This window comes from Pristiophorus japonicus, chromosome 7 (assembly GCF_044704955.1).
Source record: "Pristiophorus japonicus isolate sPriJap1 chromosome 7, sPriJap1.hap1, whole genome shotgun sequence".
In the NCBI taxonomy this organism is placed as follows: Eukaryota; Metazoa; Chordata; class Chondrichthyes; family Pristiophoridae; genus Pristiophorus; species Pristiophorus japonicus.
The window spans coordinates 100,416,273-100,442,474 of record NC_091983.1 but is presented as its reverse complement, the minus strand read 5'-3'; the positions used below and the strand labels follow the sequence as shown (position 1 = coordinate 100,442,474).

The 26,202-nt window shown below is 46.7% G+C and overlaps 1 protein-coding gene across 2 annotated transcripts in view; it reads left to right on the top strand.

Moving 5' to 3' along the window:
- LOC139266817 (protein FAM167A-like) overlaps positions 1 to 23,749 on the top strand; it is a 31,621-nt gene extending 7,872 nt beyond the window's left edge. Inside the window, exons 2-4 of one of the 2 annotated variants that reach the window (XM_070884422.1) lie at positions 11,162 to 11,243; positions 20,364 to 20,760; positions 22,718 to 23,749. In XM_070884422.1, coding sequence (XP_070740523.1) covers positions 20,392 to 20,760; positions 22,718 to 22,981 — 633 coding nt within the window. In that variant the 5' untranslated portion in view covers positions 11,162 to 11,243; positions 20,364 to 20,391 and the 3' untranslated portion in view covers positions 22,982 to 23,749. The remainder of the gene's footprint in view (positions 1 to 11,161; positions 11,244 to 20,363; positions 20,761 to 22,717) is intronic. The other variant, XM_070884421.1, reaches the window with a different exon arrangement.
- The last annotated feature ends 2,453 nt before the right edge of the window (positions 23,750 to 26,202 follow it).

Below are 26,202 nucleotides of genomic sequence, written 5' to 3'. Positions count from 1 at the left end.
ATCTGACCTAATCACTGCCTGCCCTGACCATCGCCTGCCCTAACCACTGCCTGCCCTGACCATCGTCTGCCCTAACCACTGCCTGCCCTGACCATCGCCTGCCCTGACCACCACCTGCCCTGACCATCACCTGCCCTGACCATCGCCTGCCCTGACCACCACCTGCCCTGACCACCGCCTGCCCTGACCATCACCTGCCCTGACCATCACCTGCCCTGACCATCGCCTGCCCTGACCACCGCCTGCCCTGACCACCGCCTGCCCTGACTACTGCCTGCCCTGACCATCACCTGCCCTGACCATCGCCTGCCCTGACCACTGCCTGCCCTGACCACCACCTGCCCTGACCACCAGCTGCCCTGACCACCACCTGCCCTGACCATCGCCTGCCCACCTGCCCTGACCATCGCCTGCCCTGACCACCACCTGCCCTGACCACCGCCTGCCCTGACCACCACCTGCCCTGACCATTACCTGCCCTGACCATCGCCTGCCCTGACCACTGCCTGCCCTGACCACCACCTGCCCTGACCAGCAGCTGCCCTGACCACCACCTGCCCTGACCATCACCTGCCCTGACCATCGCCTGCCCTGACCACCACCTGCCCTGACCACCGCCTGCCCTGACTACTGCCTGCCCTGACCATCACCTGCCCTGACCATCGCCTGCCCTGACCAGTGCCTGCCCTGACCATCGCCTGCCCTGACCACCACCTGCCCTGACCACCGCCTGCCCTGACTACTGCCTGCCCTGACTACTGCCTGCCCTGACCATCACCTGCCCTGACCACTGCCTGCCCTGACCATCACCTGCCCTGACCACCACCTGCCCTGACCATCGGCTGACCACTGCCTGCCCTGACCACCGCCTGCCCTGACCACCACCTGCCCTGACCATCGGCTGACCACTGCCTGCCCTGACCACTGCCTGCCCTGACCACTGCCTGCCCTGACCATCGCCTGCCCTGACCACCGCCTGCCCTGACCATCGCCTGCCCTGACCATCGCCTGCCCTGACCACTGCCTGCCCTGACCATCGCCTGCCCTGACCATCGCCTGCCCTGACCACTGCCTGCCCTGACCATCGCCTGCCCTGACCATCGCCTGCCCTGACCATCGCCTGCCCTGACCACTGCCTGCCCTAACCATCGCCTGCCCTGACCACTGCCTGCCCTGACCACCGCCTGCCCTGACCACCGCCTTCCCTGACCATCGCCTGCCCTGACCACCACCTGCCCTGACCATCGCCTGCCCTGACCATCGCCTGCCCTGACCACTGCCTGTCCTGACCATCGCCTGCCCTGACCACTGCCTTCCCTGACCATTGCCTGCCCTGACCACCACCTGCCCTGACCATCGCCTGCCCTGACCACCACCTGCCCTGACCACCGCCTGCCCTGACTACTGCCTGCCCTGACCATCACCTGCCCTGACCACCACCTGCCCTGACCATCGGCTGACCACTGCCTGCCCTGACCACCGCCTGCCCTGACCACCACCTGCCCTGACCATCGGCTGACCACTGCCTGCCCTGACCACTGCCTGCCCTGACCACTGCCTGCCCTGACCATCGCCTGCCCTGACCACCGCCTGCCCTGACCATCGCCTGCCCTGACCATCGCCTTCCCTGACCATCGCCTGCCCTGACCATCGCCTGCCATGACCACTGCCTGCCCTGACCATCGCCTGCCCTGACCATCGCCTGCCCTGACCATCGCCTGCCATGACCACTGCCTGCCCTAACCATCGCCTGCCCTGACCACTGCCTGCCCTGACCACCGCCTGCCCTGACCACCGCCTTCCCTGACCATCGCCTGCCCTGACCACCACCTGCCCTGACCATCGCCTGCCCTGACCATCGCCTGCCCTGACCACTGCCTGTCCTGACCATCGCCTGCCCTGACCACTGCCTTCCCTGACCATTGCCTGCCCTGACCACCACCTGCCCTGACCATCGCCTGCCCTGACCACCGCTTGCCCTGACCATCGCCTGCCCTGACCATCGCCTGCCCTGACCACCACCTGCGCTGACCATCGCCTGCCCTGACCACCGCCTTCCCTGACCATCGCCTGCCCTGACCATCGCCTGCCCTGACCACCACCTGCCCTGACCATCGCCTGCCCTGACCACCACCTGCCCTGACCATCGCTTGCCCTGACCACCGCCTGCCAGAATAGTGCTCCAAAATTAAATCACCTCTTCTGTGAGCTGATAATAATCTCTCTCTGTGAAAATAACTCTTCTAACTTCCTCTTCATTCTTCTAGTGATAATTCTGACCCTAGAAATCCAGGAGCCAGTGATCCCAATATAAATGCCAGGATCCGCTCACAAGGAACCTCCACTGCTGACTGAGGAGGTTCCCTACTTTAAATATTCTTGGCATGTGACTGAAAGTATAGCTGGATCTCAGCTGCCTACCATAATGGGAGCACAAGCTATTGCAGGGGAAGCCTACTGCTTGAAAAACAGCATCACTACACTTGGTTGAGGCCTGTCGGTCTCCTTAGGGGCCCTTTCCTGAAATTTCTGTCTTCAAGGGTCCAAGCCAAGACCCAGACCCCAAGGTAGGCCCTACATCTGCTGGCCGAGATGGCAGTGCACTTCCTTTTACCTGGCGTACTACCTACCCAGCTGATCGCAGGGAAACTCCCAGCCAGAGATGCCCTCCTCCCCTGGCCATGCCACTACTGTCACAGGGGACTGTGTTTCGGAAAGATGGAGGTTCCGCCAAAAATAAGGCCCCACAGAAAGTAGCACGAAGGCTGGGACCTGGTGTATCTAGGTTCTGGCCTCATTTCTGGGCCTTCTGTTGCATTCCCGCCTGATCTACAGTTGGAAAGTGTCAGAGGCTTGCAAATTCTGGGGTTCCCTGAGTTTGTGCCACTTTGTTGCTGAATCACCATTGAAAACAACCTTTCGTTTACCCTCTCAAAATGTTTTCATATCAATAACCTCTCATTTCTGGTATAAAAGCAAAATACTGCTGATGCTGGAAATCTGAAATAAAAACAGAAAATGCTAGAAATCTCAGCGGGTCAGGCAGCAGCTGTGGAGAGAAAAGCAGAGTTAACGTTTCAGGTCGACAACCCTTGGTCAGAATTGGTGAGTGTTCAAAAAGAACACATTCTTAAGAAGCACTGAAAGGGGAAGGGGAAGAAAGAGCTAAAGGGAAGGTCAGTGATAGGTTGGAAGATTAGAGAGAGACAAAAGGGATGATGGGCCGAATTGAAATGGTAATGGCAGGAGTTAGAAAAACATTAGTCAAGTTAGGGTGTGAATGGTGGGATGATGACCAGCTGCCATTGGAGACAAGCAGAAAGAAACATAGATTCAGGGGGATAGGGGGGGTGGGAGTCGGGGAGTGGGTTGGGGAGAAGGGAGCCAAAGATGGGCAGTGGTTACGCTCTGAAATTGCTGAACTCGATGTTGAGTCCAGAAGGATGTAAAGTGCCTAAACGAAAGATGAGGTGCTGTTCCTTGAGCTTGCATTGGAACAGTGTAGGAGACCGAGGACGGAGAGGTCAGAGTGGGAATGGAGTGGAGAATTAAAGTGGCAGGCGACCGGAACCTCAGGGTCACATTTGCGAACTGAACGGAGGTGCTCCGCAAAGTGGTCACCCAATCTACGCTTGGTCTCCCCAATGTAGAGGAGACCACATCGTGTGCAACGAATACAGTATACAGGTTGAGCGTCCAAAATCCTGATTTCCGGTGTCCAGAGTGTTCCGGAATGCAGACTCCAAACTGATTGGTGGCAGGGTCATCCGGAATCTGTAAAATGTTCCGGAATCCGGACCCGCCGACCCTGCCAACCTTGGGGCCCCGCCGCTGCCCGGCCTCGGGCCTCACCTTGCCGCCGCTGACCTTACCCCACCTCCACTCGCCTCGCCCCGCTCGCCACTGCTGCCCTCACCTCGGGGCCTCCTCACCGGCCTGCCCCAACAGCTCCTCTGCGACGGGGCCCACCCGCCCGAACACCTCCTTGGCAGCAGGGCCTGCCCGAACACCTTCTCCTCGGAGGGACCTACCCAAACACTTCCACGATGGCGGGGCCCACCCAAACAACTCCACGGCGGCTGGGCCCCGCCCGACAGCCTCCTGGACGGGGCTGGCGACCCGAACCGCTCCTCGGAGAGAAAACCCCACCCCCCCCTGCCAACCACCGCCCCCGCTCCTTTCTGATGTTCCGAAATCCGGAAATACCCGAACCCGGGCTCAGGTGTTTCCGGATTTGTGACGTCAGAAAGACGTTCCAAAGTCTGAAAAAACATAGAATCCGGAATGACCTTGGTCCCTGCACCTGGTACTAAATTGAAAGAAGTACAAGTAAATCGCTGTTTCACCCGGAAGGAGTATTTGGGGCCCTGGACAGTGGGAAGGGAGGAGGTAAAAGGGCAGGCGTTGCATCTCCTGCGCTTGCACAGAAAGGTGCCGTGGGAAGGGGAGGGGGTGCTGGGGGTGACTGCGGAATCGCCCAGGGTGTTGCGGAGGGAATGGTCCCTTTGGAATGCTGAGAGGGGAAGGGAGGGGAAGATGTGATTGGTGGTGGGATCACGCTGGAGATGGCGGAAATGGCGGAGGATGATCCGTTGAACGTGGAGGCTGGTGGGGTTAAAGGTGAGGACAAGAGGAATCCTGTCATGGTTCTGAGAGGGAGGGGAGGGGTGAGAGCAGAGGTGCGGGAAATAGAACAGACACGGTCGAGGGCCATGTTAACCATGGCAGAGAGGAATACTCAGTTGAGGGAAAAGGAAGACATGTCAGAGGGACTACTATTTTCTATGTTTCTATGTGGCATCGTTAGAGCAGATGTGACGGAGACGGAGAAACTGGGAGAATGGAATGGCGTCTTTACAGGATGCGAGGTGGGAGGAAGTGTAGCCCAGGTAGCTGTGGGAGTCAGTGGGCTTATAGTGGATACTGGTCGAAAGCCTATCCCCAGAGATGGAGACGGAGAAGTCGAAGAAGGGAAGAGTCGGAGATGGACCATGTGAAGGTGAGGGAAGGGTGGAAATTGAATGTAAAGTGAATTAAATTTTCTAATTCAGGCCGAGAGCAAGAAATGGCACTGATACAAATATCAATGTACCGGAAAAAGAGGTGAGGGAGAAGACCCGGGTAGAACTGAAACAAAGAATGTTCCACATAGCCCACGAAAAGGCAAGCATAGCTAGGACCCATGTGGGTTTCAATTCGGTCCATCATCCCCTTTGTCTCTCTAATCACTCCTGCCTTCCACCCTATCACAGACCTTCTCAGGATTGCTACCAGTGCCACGTGCTAGTCAGTGTAGGAATCGCAGGATTGCTCAGATGGCTTGAGGAATGGTGCAGAGGGGAGGGATTCAAATTCCTAGGACATTGGAACCGGTTCTGGGGGAGATGGGACCAATACAAACCGGACGGTCTGCACCTGGACAGGACCGGAACCGATGTCCTAGGGGGAGTGTTTGCTAGTGCTGTTGGGGAGGGGTTAAACTAATATGGCAGGGGGATGGGAACCTATGCAGGGAGACGGAGGGAAGTAGAATGGGGGCAGAAGCAAAAGATAGAAAGAAGAAAAGTAAAAGTGGAGGGCAGAGAAACCCAAGGCAAAAACCAAAAAGGGCCACATTACAGCAAAATTCTAAAGAGGCAAAGTGTGTTAAAAAGACAAGCCTGAAGGCTCTGTGCCTCAATGCGAGGAGTATTCGTAATAAGGTGGACGAATTAACTGCGCAGATAGCTGTTAACGGATATGATGTAATTGGCATCATGGGGACATGGCTCCAGGCTGACCAAGGCTGGGAACTCAACATCCAGGGGTATTCAACCTTCAGGAAGGATAGACAGAAAGGAAAAGGAGGAAGGGTGGCGTTGCTGGTTAAAGAGGAAATTAATGCAATAGTAAGGAAGGACATTAGCTAGGATGATGTGGAATTGGTATGGGTGGAGCTACGGAATACCAAAGGGCAGAAAACGCTAGTGGGAGTTATGTACAGACCACCAAACAGTAGTAGTGAGTTTGGGGACAGCATCAAACAAGAAATTAGGGATGCATGCAATAAAGGTACAGCAGTTATCATGGGAGACTTTAATCTACATATTGATTGGGCTAACCAAACTGGTAGTAATGCGGTGGAGGAGGATTTCCTGGAGTGTATTAGGGATGGTTTTCCAGACCAATATGTCGAGGAACCAACTAGAGGGTTGGTCATCCTAGACTGGGTGTGTGTAATGAGAAAGGACTAATTAGCAATCTTGTTGAGCGAGGCCCCTTGGGGAAGAGTGACCATAATATGGTAGAATTCTTTATTAAGATCGAGAGTGACACAGTTAATTCAGAGACCAGGGTCCTGAACGTAAGGAAAGGTAACTGATGGTATGAGATGTGAATTAACTAGAATAGACTGGCGAATGATACTTAACGGGTTGATGGTGGATAGGCAATGGCAACAATTGTACATCCCTGTCTGGAGTAAAAATAAAAGGGGGAAGGTGGCTCAACTGTGGCAAACAAGGGAAATTAAGGATAGTGTTAAATCCAAGAAAGAGGCATATAAATTGGCCAGAAAAAGCAGCAAACCTGAGGACTGGGAGAAATTTAGAATTCAGCAGAGGAGGACAAAGGGTCGAATTAGGAGGGGGGAAATAGAGTATGAGAGGAAGCTTGCTGGGAACATAAAAACTGACTGCAAAAGCTTCTATAGATATGTGAAGAGAAAAAGATTAGTGAAGACAAACATTAGTGAAGACCTTGCAGTCAGATTCAGGTGAATTTATAATGGGGAACAAAGAAATGACAGACCAGTTGAACAAATAGATTGATTCTGTCTTCATGAAGGAAGACACAAATAACCTTCTGGAAATACTAGGGGACCAAGGGTCTAGTGAGAAGGAGGAACTGAAGAAAATCCTTATTAGGCGAGAAATTGTGTTATGGAAATTGATGGGATTGAAGGTCGATAAATCCCCAGGGCCTGATAGTCTGCATCCCAGAGTACTTAAGGAAGTAGCCCTAGAAATAGTGGATGCATTGGTGATCATTTTCCAACAGTCTATCGACTCTGGATCAGTTCCTATGGACTGGAGGGTAGCTAATGTAACACCACTTTTTAAGAAAGGAGGGAGAGAGAAAACAGATAATTATAGACCGGTTAGCCTGACATCAATAGTAGGGAAAATGCTGGAATCAATTATTAAAGATGAAATAGCAGCGCTTTTGGAAAGCAGTGACAAGATCGGTCCACGTCAGTATGGATTTATTAAAGGGAAATCATGCTTGACAAATCTTCAAGAATTTGTTGAGGATGTAACTAGTAGAGTGGACAAGGGAGAACCAGTGGATGTGGTGTATTTGGACTTTCAAAAGGCTTTTGACAAGGTCCCACACAAGAGATTGGTGTGCAAATTAAAGCACATGGTATTGGGGGTAATGTACTGACGTGGATAAAGAATTGGTTGGCAGACAGGAAGCAGAGAGTCGGAATAAATGGGTCCTTTTCAGAATGGCAGGCAGTGACTAGTGGGGGCCGCAGGGCTCAGTGTTGGGACCCCAGTTATTTACAATATACATTAACGATTTAGATGAAGGAATTGAGTGTAATATCTCCAAGTTTGCAGATGACACTAAGCTGGGTGGCGGTGTGAGCTGTGAGGAGGACGCTAAGAGGCTGCAGGGTGACTTGGACAGGTTAGGTGAGTGGGAAAACGCATGGCAGATGCAGTATAATGTGGGTAAATGTGAAATTGGTGGCAAAAACACAAAGGCAGAATATTATCTGAATGGCGGCAGATTAGGAAAAGGGGAGGTGCAACGAGACCTGGGTGTCATGGTACATCAGTCATTGAAAGTTGGCATGCAGATACAGCAGGCGGTGAAGAAGTCAAATGGTATGTTGGCCTTCATGACTAGCGGATTTGGGTATAGGAGCAGCGAGGTCTTCCTGCAGTTGTACAGGGCCTTAGTGAGGCCTCACCTGGAATATTGTGTTCAGTTTTGGCCTCCTAATCTGAGGAAGGACGTTCTTGCTATTGAGGAGTGCAGCGAGGTTCACAAGACTGATTCCCGGGTTGGCAGGACTGACAAATGAAGAGAAACTGGATCGACTGGGCCTGTATTCACTGGAGTTTAGAAGGATGAGAGGGGATCTCATAGAAATATATAAAATTCTGACGGGACTGGACAGGTTAGATGCAGGAATAATGTTCCCGATGTTGGGGAAGTCCAGAACCAGGGGACATAGTCTAAGGATAAGGGGTAAGCCATTTAGGACTGAGATGAGGAGAAACTTCTTCACTCAGAGAGTTGTTAACCTGTGGAATTCCCTACCGCAGAGAGTTGTTGATGCCAGTTCATTGGTTATATTCAAGAGGGAGTTAGATATCGTCCATATGGCTGAAGGGATCAAGGTGTTTGGAGAGAAAGCAGGAAAGGGGTACTGAGGTGAATGATCAACCATGATCTTATTGAATAGTGGTGCAGGCTCGAAGGGCCGAATGACCTACTCCTGCACCTATTTTCTATGTTTCTATGTTTCCCTTTAGTTCTTTCTTCCCCTTCCCCTTTCAGTGCTTCTTAACAATGTGTTCTTTTCAAACACTTACCAGTTCTGATGAAGGGTCGTCGACCTCAAACATTAACTCTGCTTTTCTCTCCACAGACGCTGCCCGACCCGCTGAGATTTCCAGCATTTTCTGTTTTTATCTAATTTCTGGTGTCATTTTAATGAGTTTTTGCTATACATTTACCATGGCTTGAATATCCTTCCTATAATAGGGTATCTAGAATTTATAAATTACTCGAAATGTGGCCCAATCAATGTTTTGTATAAATTCAATATCACATCTTTGCTGTTATATTCAATGTCACTATATATCAAAACTCAAAATCCAATTCGTCTCCTTTTGATCTTTCTCGTTGCACTCCCACCTTTAAAAATCAATTAATCTGGATCCCTGGATCTATCCTTTTCTCCACTCTGTTAAGGATCTTACCATTTAAGATATTCTTCCTTTCACTGTTCTTTTTTCCAAATGTACTATTCGAAGATCTCTGCATTGAACTGCTTCTGCCACCTATCTGCCCAGCGCACTAATCTGTTTATGTCCTCCTGTATTCTTCCTCATAGTTTTTCATGCCCCCTGATTTGATATCACCAGTAAACTTTAATATCATTGCTCTTGTGCCTACATTTGAATCATTTGTATAAATGGAAAGCAGGTCCCAGCACTCCCATATTGCACCAACCGAAAAATTATCCTTTTACTTTCCCTCTCTACTTTCAGCTCCCACTTGTCTCTACGTGGTTATATCCTTTTTAATAAGCCACCGTCTTCAAAACAAGCCTCTCATGTAGTACAAATGCTTTCTGAAAATATGCATTGCTACATTCCCTTTATCCATACATTTTGTGATTGCACCCCAAAATTAAATTACATTAGTGAAACGCTACCGACACTTTACAAATCCATGTAGACTGTCTTTCTAAGTGTTGATTAATTTCGTCCAATATTATATACTCTAGAACCCCCAACTAATGTAACATTAACTGGCCTATAATTTACTGACTTATTCTTTTGCCCTTTCTTGAACAGTTATGTAACATTTGCCACCTCCTGCCCTTGGGTACAATTCCCATTTCCAAAGATTTTGGAAAATTATGGTGAATCGCCTCTCCAAATTCCTTCAATATTCTGGGCTGAATGCTATCTAAAGCAGGAGTTGGGCCCACAACTGTTTCAAATTTACATAAATAACTTGGATTCAGAAACTCGGTGCAAATTAGTCAAATTCTTCTACCAATCTAGAAGGGGAGCAGAATTGAAGGAGATAGCCCAGAAATTATACAGTGAGATAAAATAAGTGAGTAGGCAGAACAACGGCAGATGAAATTTAATACAGACAAGTGTAAAGTACTTCTCATAGGAAGAAAAAAGTAAGTGACACACACACGTATTCTGTGAATGGTGTTGAAACAGAAAAGCGTGAAGCCAAAAGAGGCCATGGGGTTTTAGTAGGCTAGAGAGCAGCAATCAACAAAGCCTAAAGAATATTGGACTACGTAGCGAGGAAGTTGTGAGCAAACTACTTGGTGCACTGGTCAGACCATATCCTTTGGCACTGTGTTCAATTCTGGTCGCCGAGAAGGATGATATTCAAGCACTGGAAACAATGCAGAGAAGATGCACAAAGCTGATCTCTGATGTCAAAGGATTGAGCTATGAGGAAAGGCTGGAGTGTCTTGGGTCTTTCAGCTGTGAAATAAGACTTATAGCGGCTTATTTGACCAGGGAATGGAAAAGATAAATTAAGAAAACTATTTTAAATTATGTTGCCAGAAGAGGACAAGGGGCCAAAGTTTCAAAATAGTAGCAGATAAATTTAGGATAAATATCAATAAATTCTTCTTCACACAGAAGAAATAGGAGCAGGAGTAGGCCACCTGGCCCCTCGAGCCTGCACCGCCATGGCTGATCTGATCATGGACAAAGAGTGACCAACATAGGGAATGGACTTCCAGATAGAGTAGTGGAGCTGAAAACCCTGAGAAGATTGCAGTTGGTGCTGAAATGGGGAACCACCACCCAAGGCCAAATCCTGGGAACAGGGTGATTTGCATAGTCTTGTTGGGCTACCGGTGATTGCAAGGGCATGTCAGTGGCAGCTGTCCTGGCCCGAACCGTTCAGCCCTCCTGCAGTAGAGCAGAGCACGTCTGAGGCCCAAGCAGGCTAAAGAATTTTAATTTATTTGTAATTGATCACCTCTGGGATTGATTACCTTACTTAAGTAAAAGTTTGAGTCCATCAGAAGGCCTCAAAGGAACTCATGCCAGATCTCAACTGAAGTGAGTTCCGTGGCGGCCTTTCATAGGAGTCAAGAGAGGAATTTCCCAGTGAAGCTTGGGAGCTCCCCAAACCCCTCCTTGATTTTGGGGGCGGGGGTGGGCGGAAGACCTACCAACAGCACCCAACCAGATTTTAAATGCCGGGTCTGAATTGGGGTAGGATATCTGCAGAGTTGGGATCTGGTCCATATTATTGCCCGCCCCACCCCCAGAAATAGGATTTATGCCCTTTCTAGCCAAGGAATTCCAGGGCCCTTATCAACAAGAAAAGGATGACCAATATCAGAGCACTAAAATGCTGGCTCTTCAACCAATCGCATTTATTATTTCAGATAAATAGATAATATCCCTTTGAGGAATACAATCATATGACAGGCTGCCCGAAGACTCAGAAAGTGGCCATCTGTTTGAAAGGTAAACAAATGTGTCAGAAATTTGTACTCTTCAGAAAGTTCAGGCACAGCAGCTGGATCCAAGATGATCATCCCAGTTTAGCAGCTCTGAATGTTATTCTGGGTTCTGGGGGCTATTATCAATAGAACCAGCATATCTAGGCTGCAGCACGAACGATTTGAAAGATAATCAGATTGCCCTAGAAGATCCCGGATCGCACTTCAATGAGAGGAGAACAGTCAATCAACATAAGGATTGTCCTTGCGCTGAACTGGTGTCTAGGTTGGGGGGGCTGCTGCGTGCAGATCAGAAATAAAAACACTGGGAGTGAGGGATTATAAACTTCAGACCAAAACAGGCGTGAAATAGGCGGTGCCCACAGCGCCTGCCCAAGGCACAAGGCTTGAACCATTTTCAGGTTTGGGATTCACTTGAATTTTACCGGCAAGCTGCAGGTGCTAAAGGGGTAATCGCTGCCCCCCGCCGGTATTGGAGGAGGGAAAATCGGTTCCTGGCCCCACAACAATCTTGAAAAATCCCAGAATTTTACCCTTTCCAGAACGGCCTTCAGGGGTCCCCTTAACTGGGACTAGCATTCATGGTGTATTTATATATTAAAATTGTAATCGGGGTCCAACAACTAGCATAGAATCATTTTACATATTCAAGCTGTCACCCGCCTGCTTTGAGCGGGAGTGCTGGGAGCCCATTTAAAGGCCTGTCTGAAAATTGAACGGGGCAGGAGAATGGGTGTACAAGGTGCCCACTGGGCTTTCCTCTGTCGGTCGTCCATTGTTCAGCTGTTGAAAATCCCCACACCACCACTGAGACATGGTGCTGACAGATAAGGAGGATGTAATCGAAAGGATTTAACTGCCTGTCTGTATGACATGCTGCATTATCATATTTGTTGAAACTTTGCTCAAGAGATTCAGCAGGAAGTTAACAATCTGTGCCGTTATTACAGCATTTCTCTCAGCCAGTTTATAATCATCTCTATTTCTCGCCCAATTACCTAGGTGAGAGCATTGCTCACAAAACACTAGGCAGCATGTGCCTGCCTAACTGTTCTGCAGAACATAGATTGTAATGGTCATTTTTAGTTGAAGTGGATTAAATCTGCTTCACCTTTCCTCGGGGGCTTTCTTTCCAATCGGCGAAAGATCGTTGGAAACCCCAGATAGATGCTGAAACAAAGATTTCCACCAATCCTGCACCAAAGTTAGGCCGGCCGATTAAAAGAACCCCTGAGTAAATTCCTGGCGCATGTTGATTTAGTCTTTCCTTCCCCTAATGTTGTTGAAAAAACATCTTTACTCCTCTATGGATTCAATCCAAATCATTTTCTCTAGAAGATTCCCATATTTCTCAATGGGAATTTCCTCGGGGATTCTCCCAGTCAGCCGCCGTAACTTCCACGAAAACCCTGGATAGGCCCAAAAACAGGGTTTCCACTGATTTTCCGCCAAGTTATGGTGTTTGATTGGGACAGCCCTCAAGGAAATTTCCACATCTGTCGCCCAGTGTTTTTATTTCTGATATAACTGTATTGCTACTTCTTAGCAGGAATAGTCTCTCCCACAACAAATTTGTCACAAACCAGTTTTGTATTATCACATCAGCAGCCAAAGTACACAGGTAAACAAGTACATTGAGTTCAACAACAGTAACTTGCATTTCTGCTAAATGTATTTAGCAGTGCCACAGTAATATCTGAATTCTGCCCATCATTTTGGATTTCATTACTATGTTGGACAGTCACTCAGGAATTGCAGTACTTGTGGAAAAGTCTGTGGTCTGGTGGACGTATCTGTGTTCTGCAGAACAGTTAGGCAGGCACATGCTGCCTAGTGTTTTGTGAGCAATGCTCTCACCTAGGTAATTGGGGGAGAAATACAGAGATGATTATAAACTGGCTGAAAAAAATGCTGTAATAATGGCACAGATTGTTAACTTCCTGCTGAATCTCTTGAGCAAAGTGTTAGATCTCTTAATTTCCAATGAAATACGAACTCCGATGGTAGTTTTAACTTTTTAATACTGGCAAAGAGCAACAAACTGCTGGCTGATTGCCAGTTTCTTTGTCTTACTGAGACACATGGTCAAAATGGCTGTACTTTATACCTGGATCAATTTACAGAAAAGAACTCACCTTCTTTGACCTTATTGGCTCAATTGAAAGTCTTTTAACGTTTTATTGGCTCGCTACCCAAGGTCCGAAAATGTCAAGTTGATTGATGAGTTAATGCAACATGCTGAGCAGCACGTAGCAGCCTTGACTTGGGGGTCTGTGAATTTTCACAGTCTGTCTAAATGAGCCTGTTTGAATACTCTATCAATCCCCCCTTTGATTCTTTCACAAACTGAATCATAAAACATCAGGTATCACTGGTTAAACATTCTACAAAATAATTTCATACATTTTAATAGAGTTTCCTTCTAAAATTTGTTGATGTGTTTCGCCACATGTCCGGACTAGTAGCTTCCACACAAATTTACACCAACCCGAGTTCCATCGTGGCCACAATGGAAGTCTGGTTTTAGTAGGTTAATTAACCTTATTCCAATTTAATCCAAATCAATATCTTAATTCAACCAGTAAACAACCTTCCCTTAAGCATAACATACCCCCGTGCCACGTACAGATGGTCTGCTGGGACCTGCAAGGTGTCTCACCTGCGGGACAGCAGCTACAGCCGCCTGGTCGCAACAACATTTAATCAACATAAACAAACAATATAAAAGTAAAACAATTACAACAAATAGAATTAAACCTTCCACCAATGAAGTTCCTATTGAACCTAGCCATTCAGTGGCTCCACTCCACAAAGTGAATGATGGGGGTTGCTTAAGTTTTTCTACTTCCTTTTGGATATGCTCCTCTAAGTGGGTAATTTCTTCGGAGCTATCTGGGATATATGTGTAACACTCAGTTCCGAGTAGGGTGCAAGTACCTCCCTTTTCAGCCAGGATGTAATCAAGGGCCAGTCTATTCTGTAGGGCTACTGTGCGGATTGCTACCATTTCTGCATTGATTTTAACTAGGGCCTCTGAGGTATCATTGGCTACTCGTTCCACAACGGATGCCATGTTAATGGATTCCCTTGCCAGTTTGGCGGTCCCATACCCAGGGATCAGGATGGCAAAGAACCTCTCTGTTTCTGTGATAGCTCTCTTAAGACGGTGTAAATGTTCCGACAGTGACTTTATATGATACATCTAAGGCACAATGTAGGCTAAATAGCAGGATCCCATCCAATCTGTTTTATTCAGAATCCCCGTTACGTTAAAAATTCCCACATCGGCCCAGTTTGGACGGTTCCGTGGCTTGATTATTAATTATCCACTCGGCCATTTCCGAGATATTCAAGGGAACTGGCCTCAAGGGAATCCCTCCCTTTGAGTGAATAGGAATATGCGCACACACCCAACAACTAGAAATGTTACCTTGTTTGGCATAAATGTATGACATATATAAAAAGGTATTGACATGTAATTCCCTTGCTACCCTACTATTTCCCTTTGGTGCAGAGGGTTGGCTAGTAAGAAGTAGGCCTATGCCTATAATATCTACAATCAATAATACAGTAAATTTATACATTTTCGCAAAAAGTAATTGTCCTTATTAGATTTCAGCTTCAGTTACGGGTGCTCGTTTAACGTGTGAAGCGTGGATCCAGGCTTTCTTTCCTTGGACTTTAACAGCTGCCTGGGTGGTCAATAACACTTGATAAGGTCCCTCCCACTTGGCACCCAAAGGTTCTTTATGCAACTTTTTCACATACACCCAGACTCCCGGGATGATGTCGTGTCCTCCTTCGGGTGGATTACCCCAAGCTGCCGATTCCTGTCGGGAAACAGAACTAATTGCATTGGTTAGGTTCTGACAGTATGATAACAAAGTGTCACTCATTAAGTGAACATCAGCTTTCCGTAAATCGATAGTTCCTGGCAGCGACATGGGTCTTCCTGTTATAATTTCAAATGGGCTTAGACCTGTAGTTCTGCTCGGGGTTGCCCTAATGCTACATAGCACTATTGGTAGTGCCTGGGGCCATGGTGTTCCTTCTTGGTGATATTTGGCAAGCCGTTGTTTCAGAGTTCGATTCATTCGCTCTACTTGTCCTGATGATTGTGGATGATAAGGACAGTGTAAATCCCACGTAATGTTCAGTAACCTACAGACTTCTTGGCAGACAGCACCTGTGAAGTGTGTTCCCTGATCTGAGTCAATGCTACTCGGAACTCCCCATCGGGGAATGTAATCCTTACACAAGACCTTTGCAGTGTGATTGGCTGTGGCTCTTTTAGTTGGGACAGCTTCTACCCATCTAGAGAATCTGTTGACCATGACAAGAATGTTAGTGTATCCTTGGCATGAAGGAAGAGAAGGCAGATGCTGGAATGGTCCGACAGGGGCAGGGGGCCTCAGTTGGGGCATTACCGTGATGGGTCCAGAATTATTTTTCTGGCAGACCACACAGCAGTCTGTTACCAGCTGGGCATGTTTTTTAAATCCCCGACCCCACCAGCTTTTCTGGAACCGTGCCATCATCTGTTGTGAGGCCAAGTGTCCCCACGAGTGGATCTGTTGGGCTAAAAAAGGCATAAGCGCTTGTGGCGTGACTAGCTTGTCGGTAACTCTTTGTCTCCAGACACCATCTTCGCATAGCTTAATTCCTGCCTCAATCCATGTCCATTTTTCTTCTTGGGAGCACTCGCTTTGCATTGTTTGAAGGTCTCGTGTCAGAGTGCTTTCAATCTGCACATCTGTGTTGGTTCTTCTGGAGGAACACCCTGTGAGGCGGCATCTTTAGCTGCCTGGTCGGCTAGGGCATTTCCCTGTGCTTCTGTGGTATTTTCCTTGGTATGGGCCTTACACTTCAGGATGGACACTTCCTGAGGTAATTGTATGGCCTCCAGTAAGTCTCGGACTTCTTTTCCATTTCGGATAGGTGTACCAGCAGCAGTGAGGAATCCTCTTTTCCGCCATAACATACCAAAGTCGTAAGCGACTCCAAAAGCATAACGCGAATCTGTGCAGACATTAGCTGTCTGTCCTTCTTCGACATGCTTCTGACAGGGCCCGTAACTTGGCCTGTTGTGCTGACGCTCCTAAGGGTAAACATCCTTTTGCCACTACCTCATATAAGGTTGTAACTGCCCATCCTGCTTTTCTGGTACCATTGTCAACAAAGGAGGAACCATCTGTAAACAGGATAAGGTCTGGGTTGTGCAGAGGCTCCTCTGCTGCTAAGGCTGCTTCTTCTGTTTCTTTTAAAATCTCCACGCAGTCATGCTCTTCACATTCTCCCCCCTCTTGCTCCCTCGATTCTGACATCGGGAGCATAGTTGCGGGATTAACCGGGCTGGCCTGGATGATATGGAGATTAGGAGCTTCCAAAACTGCTGTCCAGCGGGTCCATCTTGCTGCTGTCACCTGAGACATTCTATTCATAGACAGCAAAGCATGTACGGTGTGGGGACACTTGACAATCAGCTTTTGGTCGACGACTAGACCCGCAGTGATCATTACCGCTCGATATGTAGCTTCCATGGCCCTTAGGCAACTTCCCCATCCGAGGGCTACCGCATCCAGTTTTGCCGAATAATAGCCAATAGGTCTTTGCTGATCCCCATGTTCTTGTGTCAGTATAGCTGTCATATATCCTTCTTTCTCATGAACAAACAGGGTAAATGTCTTACCACTGTCAGGGATTCCCAGAGCCGGTGCTGAACACAAAGCCTTTTTCAAACTCAGGAAGGCCTCTTGCTGTTCTTTAGTGAGGGTGATGGCTCCTTTAGAGGCACGTTTCCCCTTTAAAATATCATTCAATGGCTGAGCAAGCTGTGTGAAGGAGTCAATCCAATTTCTGTTAAAGTTACACAATCCCAAAAAAGACCTTAGTTCCTGAATAGTGGTGGGTTTTTTAGCAGCCCGAATGGCTGCAGTTCTATCCTGGGTAAGTTCTCTCTTTCCTTGTGAAATCTTTTGTCTCAGGCATACAACCTCTTCTTGAGATATTTGTGCTTTGTCGGTGCTGGCTTTATGTCCTTTCAGCCGAAGGTGATCCAGCAAAGCTCGTAAATCTTGTTCATGCTGTTCTTCCGTGTTTGAAGCTAGCAGGATATCGTCTATATATTGTTGGGGTAAGCATGTTAATTCCGCCCCTGTGTCTAAAAGACAGTCCACATCCTTATCGCCCACCCTCACAGTTATATAGCCCATCTCCTCTTTGTTGTATTAGTGCGAGGAGTGGGGCCAGGGTGGACTCTAATCATTTTTTGCTATCCCAAGTAACTCCTTCTGTTGTTGTATTGTCAGTCGCTTAAATGTTTCTATGACGTTGTTATCTTGTGACAAGCCTGGTTTGTTGGCTGAATTGTATCCCTGGCTGCGTCCTCTTCCCCAGCCACGACCTTGCTGTTTTGCCCTGCACGTCTTGGCCCAGTGACCTTCTTTCCCACAATAATGACATTTTCCGGGTAATTTTCCTAATGACTGTTTATCGGAATCCTGGGATTTCCATCCCATAGCCTGTACAGCTCGGACTTTAGCTCCCATATCCCGATCTAATTGGTTACATCGATCCACCAATGCTGCAAAGGTAGTTCCTCTACCTTCCCAGTCCGGTAACACTACCTTAAGCATTTTGGACAGTTCTGGCTTTAGACCTGCCACGAAAGCTGCTTTCAGGGGTCCAAACACTTGTTCATCCATTTCCTCATCCGTATTATTCATACCCGAATGTTCTAGCCACGTGCATCTAAACCGCTCATCATACTCCAGGACCTCCTCTGTTCCTTTCTGTTGGCAGGCTGCAATTTTTCCCCAGTCTGTCTTAGCTGGACTGAAGGCTTGCAGCCAGTGTTTAATCGCTTCCCATCCTGCGTCTAATTCTTGCTCATTCTGCCCCAAAGCTTCTTCTACCTTGTCGTGCAATTTTCTTCCCTGTGTTTTTGGCACCATTATGGTCAAAATTTGCATTCTGTCCCAGGGATGAAGTTGATATATATTTCTTAAGCGGACCAATTGGTCCCACGTTTTTACTCCCCCTTTCTTTGGATTGGGCAATTCCTTGGACCATTTATCAATTTTCTCTGAGTCTGCCGGATCATGAACTAAGTATTCTTCGTACACCCTTCTCTTTGTTTTTTTGGTTCCGCCCTCATCCGCAGTCTCTTCTGATTTGACTACAACTCGTCTTTTTTTAAATGGGGCAAAGCGCACCCCTAATTCTTCATCATCTTCCGACCCTGTATTGTCGGAGGATTCAGAAACCGTATCTATTCCTCGGTCGTGTCTTCGGGTTTGCGCTTTTAATTTATCCAAACATGGGTACCCTGGGAATTGATCAATACATTTTCCTTTTCCTATTACTGTCTCTTGACCTAATGATTTTTTCCATTCTTTAATTTCACCTTTAAGATCTTTAACTTCCGCTTCCAGCTTTTCAAGTTCAAGCTTTTTCTGTCGCAGCTGTGCACAAACAGCTTGCAATTGGTCCTTTGTACTGGTCAGTTCTCGATCATGTTCGGAACGCATTATAATTTCATTCCGGTTTCATATCTGGCCCATAACCGCTCGGGACCATCTAGTTCGCTCTTTATTTTTCATACGGGTCGTTTTTCCCCAGACCCTTTTAATCTCGTCCAAGGACCATTGTCCTTTGGAGGTTCCGTACTTTTGTTCGATCTTAATACAGGTTTTAGATAAGTTGAATTGTTGCTCTATGTATTCTTTCAACTGTTCCGAGAATTAAATCTAAAGAAACTTGAGGTGGTGCCTGCCCACCTTTAACAGTTGTAGGCAATTCTTTGTTGTTATCTCCTGCTGCCATTATATTGAGTTCTTTACTGGGGTCTCGAGTCGTAAGCTTTCTAGCTGATCAATAGGTCGGTGATTAATTAACTAACACACCGCCGAAGTTTAGACGTCTATGGGACCTCGAGCCGACTACCAACCGGAGGGTTCGCAAACCGGAGGCTTTCGGAATCGCGTAGAAGGAGAGGCGCATTTAGACTTTTGACCGAGGACTTTTTTTTAAAAAAGAGGAGTCCTTACCTCTAGATATAGGTCCAATGTCCAAAATTCAGTTTCTTTCCTCAGCGATCCTGTTCGCAGCGCCAAAATTGTTAGATCTCTTAATTTCCAATGAAATACGAACTCCGATGGTAGTTTTAACTTTTTAATACTGGTAGAGAGCAAACAAACTGCTGGCTGATTGCCAGTTTCTTTGTCTTACTGAGACACATGGTCAAAATGGCTGTACTTTATACCTGGATCAATTTACAGAAAAGAACTCGCCTTCTTTGACCTTATTGGCTCAATTGAAAGTCTTTTAACGTTTTATTGGCTCGCTACCCAAGGTCCGAAAATGTCAAGTTGATTGATGAGTTAATGCAACATGCTGAGCAGCACGTAGCAGCCTTGACTTGGGGGTCTGTGAATTTTCACAGTCTGTCTAAATGAGCCTGTTTGAATCCTCTATCACAAAGCTTCAACAAATATGATAATACAGCATGTCATACAGACAGGCAGTTAAATCCTTTTGATTACATCCTCCTTATCTGTCAGCACCATGTCTCAGTGGTGGTGTGGGGATTTTCAACAGCTGAACAATGGACGACCGACAGAGGAAAGCCCAGTGGGCACCTTGTACACCCATTCTCCTGCCCCGTTCAATTTTCAGACAGTCCTTTAAATGGGCTCCCAGCACTCCCGCTCTGTACAGAGGCACGTGGCCTTCAGGTGGGCACTAAAGGAAACTGATGGAAGCAAGAATTTGTCTTTTGTATAAGTTCAAACATTTTTGTGTGTTTCTTATACCGTTAACTATCAGGATTTTCATCAGAATTTCACAAATCTGCATCAAAAGAAATCAGCAAAAAAGTAGAGGCGTCAGTCACTATAAAAAAAAAGTCATTTTAGTTCATATTGTACTGCTGTGAAAATGCACCACTAAGACCAATAAAATACAAAGTATCAGTGATATCAGTAAGATCAATTCATAATGAAATCTTGTTTGCTCCAATAATAGTTGCTTTAATCAAGAGCAATTTCAACATTGGGAGTTCTGAAACTTTTCAAAACGGAGATCATTAGGAACAGCATTTCAGAGGATCTGTTCCCTCTTACAGATACCCGCTGCAGTTAAAATAAGACACGATGGCTACTTGGTCTGTGTCAAAACTTGAAGTAAAGCTTTTCGAAGATGGACAGGACAACCCAGAGAGCCAGAGTGATGATCATCTGAGGAGTCTGAAAGCACTCACCCAGAAACTGAGGCTTGAAACCAGAAGACCTTCCTATCTAGAGTGGAAAGCCAAACTTGAAGGGAAAGACTGGAAAAGTTCAAAGCCGTCAGAAGACCAAGGGCTCGCAGTAACAAAGGAACCCAGTGAGGAGCCCAGCAACCTCAAGAGAACACAAAAGCACCTCAGTGGGAGTTCTGTCAGGGATGGCAGCGTGACGTCAGGAAAATTTAATGGCTTTGAAAATATTGACGAGGCACTGAACTGGCTCAGGAAGGAATTGGTAAGTTTGAACATTTTCTCTTTTGCCTTTTAAGCTTAAGGTTAACAAGACACCCCTTCCTTTTCTAGTCCTCCTAAAGGTCGTTACTGAAAACTGGGTAACACTAAGATGAACTGCTGTAATTACTTCCCCTTTTTTAAAATTTCAGTTCACTGTAGTTTTAAATGTTACCTCAGTAATCTGTTCATCTGTAAAACAGGCCTGTGTGCTGTGATTATTATGCTACTGTCTTAAAACGGCTAAAGGTTCAATCTCTTCTTTGGCAAAAAACTCATTGACATGCAGATATGAGCTCCACAAAATTCACTTAAAGGTGCTTATCCCACAACACCGTAAAAAAGATGATTTATCCAGCAGAAGACTGCTCACATACACTCAATCACCAGCACATCCTTGTAGCACAGCAGATTTGCATTGCAGGAACGAGTCATTTTATGCAGCAATAGCTTTCTACTGGCAGTGGCTATTCATTTCAAAGTAAATTCTGTTATTTAACAAAATGTTGATGCAGATTTTGACAATAGATTCAAACCAATCAGTGGATACTGAAATATAAAGTTAAAGACTAACCACTCAGACTGTGTTGTCTTCCTCCAGCTCCCAATAAGAGAGAGAAGGAACCCTCCTCCGTGACTCCTCCTCCAAACATAGTTTATACTGTTGCTTTACTTTTTTTTGGTTCTCTTAGCCATCATCTTGTTTTCACTGTAGTTGGGATGCTGCTTTTTTCGGTCTTCAGTTTCTGATTCCTATTAGTTATTTCTTTCCCCTTAGTTTCATTGCATGTTGCTTTTGTTTTTATTTGGTGATAGTGAAGGGTAGGTGAGGAGCCATATTGTGATACTCGGAGAGGACTGAGACGTGACAGGACCAGAAGCAAAAACAAAATAACACATGTTGGACTGGAGGTTGGAGCTTTAGGCCCAAGGTCGAGGCTGGGGGCAGAGTGGGAACAGATCATTTTAAAATAAGCGTGGATAAAAGTAATGAGAAGTGTGAGGAAAATCAGGTGGGAACAAAGTAACTAAAAAGCACATAGTAGGCGCAACACCTAACATGACTGTCTTGTGTCTTTTTGCGGTATTGACTATGCAGATCTGATTGGTCCATCACAACCAGATAACATCACATGGCTGACACTGGCCAGTGTGCAATATTGTTGGTTTTATACACTCATACATCTCTACAACCTTAGTAACGTAGATTTTTAGTCATATAGATATAGAGAAGAATTTATTCTGTTTCATGACTATGCTAGATAGAAACTGCTGCAAATTTGTTGCTTGATAAATATTAGTAAAATATATAATAATTTCAGTCACATTTCAATCAAGTCCTGAAGGTCCATGAGTCAAAAGGTATCATGGGTTGTTGATCAGTGACATTGGGGATGTCTTAACGGATTAACCGCAGGCAAGGAGGTAGATGCAGACGGCAAAGTATTTGGGAAACAAAGAGGGGCATGGAACAAGAATTGAATCCTTCTAAAACTGAGAGGTAAATTTATTTAAGCATGAGTGAATGCTGATAATGGGCTTCACATGCACAGCTTTGGATCAACACAAGGATTGACAGTCAGCCTTTGGCCTCACCCTTCAATTACACAGCCTATCTCCAGCTTCACTCAAGAGAATACACATAAAGCCCATCATTGTTTGAGAATTTAGACAACCAAAGGTAAAAAGCATCTTTAAATCATTTCTGAACATATTTTTCTAAATTTACTTAGTTGCTGCATGGAAATTGGATTTCATAAAATATGGAAGACCTATTCAGCCCCTCTGATCCGAGCCTTTCAATAATCCATGCACAACTCACACAATTGTGATATCCAACATTTCTGTGCCTCTTCTGCCTGGACCAGCAAACCAGAAAATGTGCCTATTCGCTGAACCGGTGTTGATGTGTTTTTGCTGCTTGTTACTGTACTAATCCACAGATTATTTTTTTAAATTAGACAGAAATGCGTCTGCAAGACCAGCAGCTGGCAAGACAGCTGATGCGCCTTCGCAGCGACATTAACAAGCTGAAGATTGAGCAGACCTGCCATTTGCACCAACGAATGCTTAATGAGGCCACCTATGAACTGGAGGAGCGGGATGAACTGTCGGATCTGTTCTGCGACTTCCCAGTGACCAATGCCTTCACTCTGTCGGCACCCCTCAAACTTATCGGTGTGACTAAAATGAACATTAATTCCAGGAGGTTTTCTTTGTGTTAAAAGTACCACGAGCATTGTATAGTTAAAACTGTAATATCTTCTCTTTGGGGACAACTAGAGCAAGCTTCAGATCTGCAGAGAAACAAGTCTGCATAGTTTCCTTTTTTTGTGGTTAATTTCTTTCCCCCTATTCCAGTTTGTTTTTCCCTTTTCTCCGAGTTTCTCCTGAAGACAGCAATTCATGCTGCGGTATTTCTCCATAAGTAATGGAAACCTCCAAATAGGGTGAGTATCAGCAGGCTATTTGATCACCTGGCCCAATCCTCTCCTCATCGGGATTGGGATAGAGATTGGGAGCACAAATCTTGGGAAGATTTTTCCATTTCCCTTATCCAGGAATGCTGGGATCAATTGTGTCGCCCCCTGCTGGGATCCAGTGATCAAACATGGGACCTTCATGGCCTTCAGGTGGGAAGAACCTTCAGTTTGAATGTAATATTAAAAGTTTTATAGACTAAATCTAAAACCATTTGGTAATTGTAGCTGGTTTCAGTGGACTTGAAGGTGTCATTTTCAACTTTGGCGGAGGCAGAAAACTGGCAGTTGTGTATTGGCCTCTTGTTATATACACTGCCCGATTATCCTGTCCATTGAAGTCAATAGAAAGGATAATTAAGCGTGACCAGTCCCACTGATGCTAAAAATAACCCCGTAGGAAGAATCAGCTCGTAGGACCTGTAGCATGCTAAAAAAATATGGTGCTGTGTCTGTAAATATAACCATGGGGTTATTATTGGGAGGCATCAATAAACAACCTTGAAAATTAAAGTACTGGTTCATAGCTTTAACTAATATTGGGGTGGCGCCCCCAGAAATGGTAGGGAACGATTTACAACCCTTTTCTCACCATCGCTGTGGAAATCTCCCACCCCCTGGAGTGCCCGCCTGAATCAGCCCTTCTAATATGTGAATTGGGATCTGATGATGTACACATGAACCAATTTGCCATTTTAGGACAGAATATGTAGTGCGCAAGCCCCGTCCAGTATCAGCTGGCGGTCTAGCCAAAGTGGAGCCTAGAGGTAAATGTTACTGTACATTTGTGCGGCCGGCAGGAACAGGAGCCTGATATTACAGTAGCCAGGATCTGATGAGCTGCCCTGGGGCACCTTGTGTCCAGCCAAATGCTAATGAAGCCCAGATTCCTGCTGGGGCTATTGGGTAACTAGTGGCTGCACTCTGTGCACTGGCCACCCAATGTCCGCACCGGGGTGGGGGGAGGGTAATCTACCTATTGAGTAAAAACAAAGCAATGAAGTTAGGAGAATTAAAATATTGTCGCAGCTGCACTTGCACTCCAACAAAGGCATGCTTAAAGGCACAGAAAAGGCTGTTTGTTTACTGAATATGCAGCCCCGTAGTGCAATTCCAGATGCATCACTGCATTGTGAAGACATCATTTTGCTGCTTGCATGTAACACTGCTTTGAAATTCATTCAGGGCTGTTTCAGATCTTTTCCCCCACTGACAAGTAACTTATGCAGCTAAAAGTATAAATCACATGACTTAACTAACTGGCAAACCAGGTGACTTTAAAAGGCCTATCAGGAAACAGTAGCACAACATGCAAACATATTGGAGCAACAGTGTGATATATCACTGAGTGCTGGTACAGAGGATCATACCTGTGACAGAGCCAAACGCACACTGAGTTCCTGCTGTCAAATATGTCAACAATGAGAAGGCAGTGAGTTGATGTTATGTATTAATGCTTGGAGGTCACCAGACACCAGAGTGCGCCGCGGTCGGAGGTCATTGGGCTGTACGCATGTGTGCTTGGTCACCTGTATATAAGCTAGGTGTCTGTCACACTGGCACTCTTGGGCTGGAATAAAGATAGATCAGGTTGCACCTGAGTGAGTTTACAGTAATCAAGACTCTTGAGTCATTACAATTGGCGACGAGGTAATTTAAGAACCTTCACATGCACAATGGGCACTGTTGGAATCCTGGAGAGATTTGTGGAGGGCGAGGATTGGGCGGATTTTGTCGACCGCCTGGATCAATATTTTGTGGCCAGTGGCATGGAGGCAGAGACTTACGCAGTTAAGCACAGGGCAGTTCTCCTCACCGTTTGTGGTCCGAAAATTTACGGCCTCATGAAGAATCTTCTCTTGCCTGTACGACCGGTGGAAAAAGGGTACGAGGAATTTGTGTATGTTGGTGGGTAACCAGCTGAAGCCAAAAGAAGGGATCATCATATCATGCTACCATTTCTACATGCCTATTCGTGCTGAGAGCCAGGACGTGTCGGGATTTATCGCCGACCTGCGATATCTTGCTGAGTTGCGTAAGTTCGGAAACATGCTGGAAGACATGCTGCATGATGTCTTCGTGATAGGCATCAGCCATGATGCGATCCTCAGGAAGCTATTGGCTGCAGAGACACTGGATTTGAAAAAGGCCATCGCGACTGCCCAGGCAGGCATGACGACGGATGATAATTTGAGGCAGATATCATCGACGAGTCGGAGTTCCACGGCAAGTACTGTAAACAAGATGGTGTCGTCTTCAGACTTAGCTGCTTACGTGAAACCTGCAACTGCTCAGAGCCTGCCAACTGGTTTGATCCAGATTTCACCCTGTTGGCGTTGTGGGAGCAATCATCAGCCTCATCAGTGTCAGTTTAGACAATACTCATGCAATGGATGTTCGAAAGTGGGGCATCTTCACAGGATGTGTCCACATCGGAGCAAGCGTGGTGCAGCTCCCCACGTGGTTGATGAGGACAAGTTCAGTGATGGCCCGGATACGCAACCCGAGGCGGAAGTGAATGGACTGTATTCGTTCCTGAGAAAGAGCCAGCGATAGTCGTTAATGTGAAGCTGAATGGCGTGCCTGTATCAATGGAGCTGGACACGGGTGCAAGCCAGTCGATAATGAGCCAAAGGACATTCGACAAGCTGTGGGACATTAAGGCGGCGAAACCGAAGCTGAGTCCATTCAATGCCAGGTTGCGGACTTAAACTAAGGAACTCGTACTGGTGCTCGGTTGTGCAGCAATCGAGGTGTTATATGACGGTGTGGTTCACGAACTACGATTATGGATTGTCCCAGGTAATGGTCCAACGCTGTTCGGCAGGAGTTGGCTGGAGAAAATCAAGCTGAACTGGAATGATGTCAAGATGTTGTCCTCAGTGGATGATACTTCATGTGCTCAAGTATTGAAAAAGTTTCCTTCTTTGTTTGAACTGGGCATTGGTAATATTACGGGAGCCAAG